The sequence below is a fragment of the Mesitornis unicolor genome, unplaced genomic scaffold (genome assembly GCF_000695765.1).
Source record: "Mesitornis unicolor isolate BGI_N332 unplaced genomic scaffold, ASM69576v1 scaffold5957, whole genome shotgun sequence".
Taxonomy (NCBI): domain Eukaryota; kingdom Metazoa; phylum Chordata; class Aves; order Mesitornithiformes; family Mesitornithidae; genus Mesitornis; species Mesitornis unicolor.
The window spans coordinates 1-8,457 of NW_010194221.1; the positions used below are offsets into that span (position 1 = coordinate 1).

At 50.9% G+C, this 8,457-nt stretch overlaps 2 protein-coding genes across 2 annotated transcripts; both read right to left on the minus strand.

Annotated features, from left to right (window-relative positions):
• Window positions 1–115: 115 nt before the first annotated feature.
• LOC104543174 (trichohyalin-like) lies at window positions 116–1,950 on the minus strand (the record flags this gene model as incomplete). Its single annotated transcript, XM_010187718.1, has 2 exons — window positions 1,813–1,950; window positions 116–1,337 (listed from the first exon to the last, which is right to left on the minus strand). Coding segments are annotated over exons 1-2 (1,360 nt in total), but the record flags the coding sequence as incomplete, so codon positions are not given.
• A 4,967-nt stretch (window positions 1,951–6,917) lies between these two features.
• LOC104543175 (repetin-like) lies at window positions 6,918–8,287 on the minus strand. Its single transcript, XM_010187719.1, has 2 exons — window positions 8,150–8,287; window positions 6,918–7,958 (listed from the first exon to the last, which is right to left on the minus strand). The coding sequence occupies exons 1-2, from the start codon at window positions 8,285–8,287 to the stop codon at window positions 6,918–6,920; spliced, it is 1,179 nt and encodes a 392-aa protein (XP_010186021.1).
• Window positions 8,288–8,457: the final 170 nt, after the last annotated feature.

The window sequence follows — 8,457 nt, forward strand, 5'->3', positions numbered from 1 at the left end:
TCCAGCTCTCGTTGGCGATCGATCCTCCTCTTCCGCAGAGGCTCTTCCCTCTCTCTTCCTTTGCAAATCCTCCTCTCCTCCTCTGGTTCTTCACAGTCACAGGGTTGGTCTCTACTTCCCATGTCCCCACGGGGCTCCTGTTCGCGGGATACACGATGGATTTTCAGGTCTGCTTCTGCTGCCACCACTGTTGTCTCTCGTCTCCTTTCATACGTTACTGGCTCATCTGTTTCACCGTCACGTCTCTCCCGTGTCTGGCGGCTGTGGCGTTCATAGACCTCCACGTCCAGCTCCCGTTGGTGATCGATCCTTCTCTCCCTTACAGGCTCTTCCTTCCTTACATTATCTCGTTCTTCCTTGTCCTGAGCCTGCTGTATATATCTTTCCTTTTCTGGGAATTCAGTCTCACGTTCCTGCTGGTTCCCTTCATAGAGATCTCTTTCTTGCTCACCGGTCTCGTAGTACCTGTGGTCAAGGTCTAGCGGTTCCTGGAGGTGTGACTGATGTGGGCATCTTGAATCCAGGTATTCAGGCTCGCGTGGCCACTGACTGCTTTCCTCAAGTGCTTTTTGTTCCAGCTCACGTAGGTCGTAGCGGCTTCTCTCTTCCCTGACTAATTCAGGTTTCCGTGGCTGATGCTGACGACTTCTATCTGCTTCTTGTGGTTGTTGGGGTGTTTTATCAGATGCTGGTTGTGCTGGCCCACGTGGCTGACAGCGACTCCACCGGTTTGGCAGTGGTTGAGGTTCACAGGTCTGGCTGCGAGTCCTCACGTCTGCCAGTTCTGGTTGAGGCCCCTCTTGGTGTTGCCTTTCTTCCTCCTGCGGCCAGGGCTGATGTGTTTGCTGGCTGCAGACCCGTGCATCTCCTCGCCTGCTTGGCTCCAGTGCCTGACGTCTTCTCTGGCTGTTACGTTGCTCGCACGACTCCTGGTTTTGTTCTTCGTGTACCTGAGGGATGGGCTCCCCCGGTTCCCTGCTTCGTTTTGCATCATTACGTTGCTGGTGACAACTCCCTGTTTCCCTTTGCGTTTCGAGCTCCTGGACCATGATGTCTCGCTGCTCACAGGGAGGATGATGGTAACTCTCACAGGTTTGTCGTTCCTCTTCCTGCAGCTGCCGATGGCTCCCTCTGTTCTGAATTTCGGGCTCTCGGAGTGGTCTGCCGCTTGCCAGCTTTGTCCTTTGCAGCAGGCATGGTTCCTTTGGCTGGTACCAGTAGCAGGCCTTTGCCACTCTGCACGCCAAGAGCAGGAACTCGTTGAAATCTATTTCTCCGTCACCATCCCACTCCAGAAACTGCAGAATCTTGTCAATGGTCTGGGGGTCGTGCGGGTTCTGCAGGAAAAACACACACAGGGAAACAAAAAAGACAGTTTAGTCTTCTTGCTTCTTGTCAGGAAAAGGCAAAGACAGAGGCAATTGCAGTCTCTTCTCCTTCCATCTCTCACATATTCACTTTTATGGGTCAGAAACGACTCCATGTCTTTGTTCTCCATTTTCCTATTCATTCTCTGCCTCTCTTCCTTTTGGGAGACTCTGTATTCCTCTGCTGGATGCATTTCCTTCCTACCTTTGAAAGAAAACCACACATCCCCAGTGTTTATTGTCCAGCTTTGCCCGTTTGCTTAAGACAAGATGTGTTGGAGGAGCCATTGAAGCAATCAGTGCAAACGATCATGTCTGTCACTCCCCCTTAAAAGCCTCCCTATCCCTGTCTGCTCACAGGAGCCACCCCCTCTCCGGACACAGATTTTGCAGCCTCTGCGCTCCAGTCTCAGCCTCGAGCTCTCCCCGTCACCGCAGCACTCACTGCTATGGCATCTGCAAACTCCCTTTGGATGAACTCCTTCATCTTCCTGCGGCTGAGGTTGGAGCAGCCTCCGTCTTCCTCTGTGAGTTGGTGGAAGACGCTGATGATGGTGGAAATGCTGTCTAAGAAGCAAGACATCTTCCTGCAGATTCAAGCAAGCCTGCAAGGAAAGGAGCAGACCTAAGGACACAGAAAAGAGAGGGGAGAATTGCTGGGGTCAGGTCGAGAGTGTTAATAGGACACGGTGCGATGTGTGGTGTGTCCACTCCCATGCCATGGCCAGCTCTGTTTCACCAGAGCACTGGAGAAAATTCCAATGCTATGGGGTTTTAGTGGGATGGGGAGTGTCTGCTGACGTACTCGCGTGACGTTTGGTAGGGGATGGCAAGATGCCTGCATTTATGGGTCGCAGGGAGGCGACTGATGACGGTGACTCAAGAGATACCCTAAGAACCTGTCCCCACGGGGCTATACCAGGTACTTGTGTTTCTCCAGGACCAGTGCTGAGAGCGTCTCTGAGTGGCATTGACACACACCAGCTTCTCTGGAGGAGGTTAGGGGACGTCTAACACGGTGCTGACATGTCCTGAGACAAGATCTAGCTGGGTCATGGACAGGTAGGGTGCTTACAGGGAGCTAAAACGAGCCCTGTGGCCGCTGCTCCTGTGCCCAGCAGTAATGCGAAACGATCGATAAAGCTTTCATCACAGCATCAGCTCGTAGGCAAATTAATTTAGCCAGAGGGGAATGGTCAGGTCACTTAGGTCACAGCTACTTATTTAATACTACTGAGATCTGCATGGCAGGAATGCTGTGCTCCTGTTGGAGCCCTCAAATCTGCCTCCTGCCTCCCTTCCTCCTCGCAGGACCCCCAGGCTCATGGGTGCTGAGATCTCAGCTTGAGCTGGTGGAGCTGCAACGTGTCCACTCTCTATAACGTGTTCACACCATGAACCCGTGTGTGCACCTGTACAAAGTCCTGGGTTTTGGCATTTCTCTAGAAAACCGAAAATTTCTGCCATCCATTCTGGCTGGGAGCTGACTCCAAGCCCAAATTAAGACGCAAAACCTCTCTCCCTCTCTTGATTTCCTTGGAGAAAAGCTTCCTCTACACATGGACACACAACGGCCGTGTCCACAAAACACCATTTCCCCGGATATAAATGCAAAAAGCTCTCGGCAAATACCGCGACGGGAACGACGCTGCCACCCAACACGGATCCTAGAGAAACAACGCGTCCTTGGCCGGCAAAGCGCACGATTCGTTAGGAGCGACTTACCCAAATGGCCAACGGGATCAAGTGGGATTCCTGTGAAGCCGTGCAGGGCGATGGGAGGACCCGGCTGCTTTTATAGGGTCCTTGAGGGAGCTACAGCAAGGAGCCACCCTTTGTGGACATTGTCCTGATTCATCTTTGGCCAAGCCCAGCTGCACCTTCACGTCCTCAAACGGGTTATTTAAGTTATCATCCCCTTCCCTATCATTTTAACCCAGAAATAGCAGTTGCCATGTGGCAATTCAGGCACTGGCTGGTTCCACCTAATCCAGATTGTAAAGTTCTTTTATGGGCTGATTGTATTTCAGAGCTCAGAAAATCCAGAATTGCTGTAAAATGTATGAAATTCATAATGGGAAAGGTGTATTTTGATATCAAGGTGCGTTTGCATAGATATGAATTATATGTATATTGTCATATATGTATCTTATCACAGAATCACAGAACAGAACGTTAGGGATTGGAAGGGACCTCAAAAGATCATCCAGTCCAATCCCCCAATATATATATATCATACATAGATATCTATATATCCTATAAAGATATGAAATGTATATATACATATTATATATGTACAATACACACATGCATATGTAAAAATAGCCCCAAAATGAGGTTTTTGAGCTTGGCACCACCACATCTGAGGTCATTTTTGCTTGGTTTTTGTGCAGTTGCACCTTGGGCCTGAGGATGATGGGATTTGGGTCCGGCTTTTGCTCAAAGAAGTGCTACAAAAAGGGTGAAATGTGGGTGCACAGCAGTGAGGTTCCCAAATCCTCCGGGTCTTTGTATGTGGGGCGTCCTTGTAGAGCGTGCTGTAAAGTGTCTTTTATTTTTGGTAACTTCTTATTAAGTTATTGTTATATTACCCAGGGGAAAAAAAACCAACCCCAATCTCAAACAGATTTCTAAATGGTAGAGTTTTCGAAATGGGATTTTGGCTGCTCAATAATTAATGACTTTTCATTGAGGAAAAACTATGATAAAACGGATTTCACATCAACTGTCTTCCACACACGACTTTCAGTTCAACTTTGCTTGGTCCTTAATTACAACTAACAGCAGAATCCTCTCTGCTGAGAGGTCGAGTCATGTTGAACCTTCATCTGGTTGCCCTAGGCAGCATTTGCTGTAATTACCTCTAAAATATATATATATATATATTTAATTTTTTTAACAGTAAATTAATTAAGAGACCAAATTGATTCCTTTATTCATCCTGCACTCAATATACAGAGCTAATAAGGAAGATGTGGGCTCCTGCTCTTGGTTTCGGAGGAAGGATGCTGCCGTGATGAGCACGATGGGGACATTGAACTTGTCACGCAGCCTTGGGTGAGTGGCTCATCCGTAAGGGAAGATCACGCTGGGTGTAGGAGCGTAATTAATTAGTGCTGGTAACACCTCGGGGATACTCATACGAGTGCGTACGAAGGCTTAGGATGAAGTACTAGCCCTGCTTCATTTTTGAGCTTTTTTTCAAGATTAAATTATACTCGCGCAAATTACACCCCACCTGCGGGATAATAACACCCTTGGGAAACTGTAATTTTATGGTAGATTGGAGTTGTTATTACAACGAGAGCATTGCAGCGCGGCTGGCGCTGGTACACTCGGTGTTGTACCAGGTTGTAATCCCCCCCCGCAGGGTCGGGGCCGCCTGCGCCACGGGGCAGAATTGGGGACCCGATGCAGGAAAAGGTAACGTTGGGTTTTCAGCTGTGCTCACCCCCTTGCCCGTGCGTTGCTGCCGTCCCCAGGACAAAGCGATGGGGTTCAAAGCAGCTTCCTGGCAGCACCGAAACCCCCCAGTTTTTCCCAGGGCTTTCCCCAGAGATGCTTTCATGGTGGGTTTTTAAATACTTTTACCCAAGAGGGTGGGCTCTGCCCTCCTTGGCCAATTCTGCACCCATCCCCGGTGCCGTTTCTATTGACCGAGCCCCCACCGCATTAAATCTCAGAGGATCTTGGCTCCTCATGGCTCTGTAAAAGACTTTTTCTCTTTCAACACCTCCCAAGCTTCCAGGATTCTTTCTTCATTTATATCAGTGGGATAATTTCTGTTGTGCTATCATATTTTCCTTAAAAGAAACAAAAAAAAAACCCTTTAAACTTCAAATACGACACTTTTGATGGTGAAAATCTCATTATCCAGAGTAGAGGATCTACTTAACAGGTCCCTAACAGGGGCCTGAACTAGGGGGGGGTCGGTTTATTCTTGATGCTGGTGGCAGCGGATGGACAGACAGACACCAGGCCAAGGCTTGGGGACGGTGATTTTAGACCCTGAAAGAGCAATTGAGAAGCGAGGAGCTCTTGGAGGAACCCCTAATTGAGATTGATTTTACAAGAAAAATGGATAATGCCATGTTTGGAGGGATGTCTCAGGTGGAATGGGGTTTTTTGCAGAGGGATGATGAAATGTCTTGAAGTCTTGCCTCTCCCATTGCACGTCCGCTGCCGTCGCGAGGTACGTCAGGCCTTATTTTTGCCAACCCGAAAAAAAACACAGACGGGCGTATTTTGTGTCTCCTGCCTTTAATGATGACATTGGCACTTTTAGCCCGAATGGTTTTTGTGCTGCGCGTTCTGGGGCTGGGTTTTTTGTTGTTTGTTTTTTTTTTTCCCCTTCTGATTCAGCACTGAGCAAATTGTGAAATTCGGGGGTGTCCCAGGGGAATGACGTTGGATTTGGCAGTGAGGGCTCCGCGTGCTGCTTGTCACCGGCCACAGAGCAGGAGGTGCGGGCGCATTTCTTAGGCGCTGATTCGGCTGATAGGTCTCGAGTGAAAGATAGCGTGGTGAAAAACAGGCTCAGCATCACCCTCCCTGCGGGATGCCGAGTCCTGGTGGTCCAGCACGTCCCAACCCCATAATAAACCCCACTGACTTCACCGAACCGCTGGTGCCCTCAGAGTTATCCGCATTCCTATGGGCATATCTGGACAAACGCCTGAGGATCCGGTACCCAAAACCACCTGAACTGAGGCCGAGTTTGAGGTTGGCTCCGTTTGTTGCCTGTCAGCTCTTTAGCTCTGGCTTCTCAGTCGTTGCCAGGACTGGGTGTACCTGAATAATCGTTTTCCCTCTGTTTAATATCTCCTTCCTTTGGAAACTTCCACAGCTAATAGGGATTTTGAGCTTCATTGCATGCTCCGCATTCCCCCTGCTTCGGAGATTATTAATAAGTGAGGTGAAATAGGCAAAATCCCTCCCTTTCAGTGTTAAGCAGCTGTTTCTTCTCACAGCAGCCATGAAAAAGGCCCACAGCAGATGAATGCTGCGAGGGCTCTGCTGGGGTCGGCTGCGCTCTCGTGCTAACCCAGACCTCACCCCTCTCTGAAGACATCGCTCACATCCCTGCCTGTGGGAAGCCATCGCTTCACCTCCGCTAAACCCCAAAGGTATTTGAGCAGCAGCTCCTTTTGGCTCTTTGCCCCCAGGACACCCCTGTATCTCTCAGCCCCCCTCCAGCTGCACCCTGGAGCAATGTGGTTGAGTGTCCTGCATGGGATGGACATTGGAGTCCTCTGCACCCCAACGTGGCTTTGCTCAGAGCCGGGCTAAGGACGCGCTTGCAGCAACACACCAGGACACCGTGCCCTTTTGCCTTGGGTTTTATTGCTTTGCTTACAGAGGCAGAGGTTTAACACAGAGTCAAGGGGAAGGTCTAGAGTCCTGCAGAGCTCAGGACAAACCAGGTCTGAAACCCAAGATTGATAAGGAAGGGGACGAGACATGACAAATAGAAATGCAAAGAAATGGAGTAGGACTGGACAAAATGTGCCTCCTCAACAGCTTCACATAGACAGGGGCTTGTTTCAGCCTTTACTGCTGTGGTGGCCACTGGTGCAGAGCCTGCAGGTGCTGCTGCTCCATCGCGGGTTGTGTTTGGCCATGAGTGCGTTGTTGCTGCTGTGCTGGATAAGAAGGAGCCTCTGCCCCGCTGTGCTCCTTCTCCTCCAGCTCCTTGGGTTCGGGGAGGTGGTGCAAAGCTGGGTCGTGGAGCGTTCCCTCGGGCTTGGGATCCCGATGGGGGCTTGCACGTCGCTGCGAGGGCAGCGGCTCGTGGGTCTCATCAGGGTTGGGGTCCTGCCCGGGGGTCTCACGGACCTGGGTCTTGTCTGGGTGTCTCTGTTTTGTCTCAAGGGGAGAATTCTGGTCCTGCTCTGCTGACTCCGTCTCTGGGCTCTGGTGCTTTGAACCCTCTCCTGGTGCCTCAGTTTCTTTCTGATGGGGTTTTGGGTCCTGTTTTGGTTTCTCAGTCTCTTCTTGGGTATTTCTGTCCTGTTCTGGGGTCTCAATATCCGGGGTTTTACCACTCTTTGGATCTCCTTTGGGTGCTTCAGCTTTGTCATCCTTGTCCTGCTCTGGTGTCTTATCCTCCTGGGCTTGATGGGTGTCTGGGTCCTGCTTCTGTGTCTCACCCTCCTGGGCTTGATGGGTGTCTGGGTCTTGCTTCTGTGTGTTACCCTCCTGGGCTTGATGGGTGTCTGGGTCCTGCTTCTGTGCATCACCCTCTTGGGTTTGATGGCTGCCTGGGTCCTGCTCTGGTGTCTTATCCTCCTGGGTTTGATGGGTGTCTGGGTCCTGCTCCTGTGTGTCACCCTCCTGGGTTTCGTAGTTGTCTGGATCCTGTATCTCCGTGTCCTGGTCCTGATGGTTCACGTGTGGCCCCCGTGGCTGCTCCCCCGCTGCCTTCTCATGCTCTGTTGGCTCTTGAGCGTCTTCTGCTGCCTGGGGCTGCTTGTAACAAGCCTTGGCCACGCAAAAGACCAGGCTGAGCACCTCGCCGAAGTCGACGTTGCGGTCGCTGTCATCCTCCAGGAAGCACAGCACATTCTGGATGGTTGTGGGGTCCTGGGGGTTCTGTGAAGAGACAAATGGTGTTGGCAAAGCCTCAGACACCAGCCCCATGCCTCCCCAGCCCCATGGCTCCTGTTGCTCCCCACACAGAGCTGCTGGAACAGCCTCTCTGTGCAGATCCTGAGCTTTGAAGGCATCTGTGCCTTTCCCAGGAGTCCTGAACACCCGCACGTGGGTCTACCATGGATCCTCACCTCCATCGCGTCCCCAAACTCCTGCTCCATGAGCAGTCTCAGCTCCTCCCTGCTCAGGGGGCTGCGGTTCCCCTCGCCTCTGCTGCACATGTAGAAAGCAGCGATGATGCTGTTGATGTTCTCCTGGAGCTGAGCCATCTCCGTGCAAAAGTGAGGCAACCTGCAAGAAAAACACTGAGAAAATGGGGCTTTTTGAGGTTGGTTTGCTTGGGTTTTGGCTAAGTTACTTTTAAATAACACAGCTGGACAGGCAGAGGGGGAAAGAAGAGCCAGGGAAGGGCATAGATAATATTAAACAGTAGCAGGGA

Bases quoted from the DNA above. Each gene is read 5' to 3' on its own strand.
- LOC104543175 (XM_010187719.1), bottom strand. From the start codon at position 8,287: ATGGCTCAGCTCCAGGAGAACATCAACAGCATCATCGCTGCTTTCTAC. The intron at 7,959-8,149 runs GTGAGGATCCAT...GTCTCTTCACAG, and splicing joins AGTTTGGGGACGCGATGGAG to AACCCCCAGGACCCCACAAC.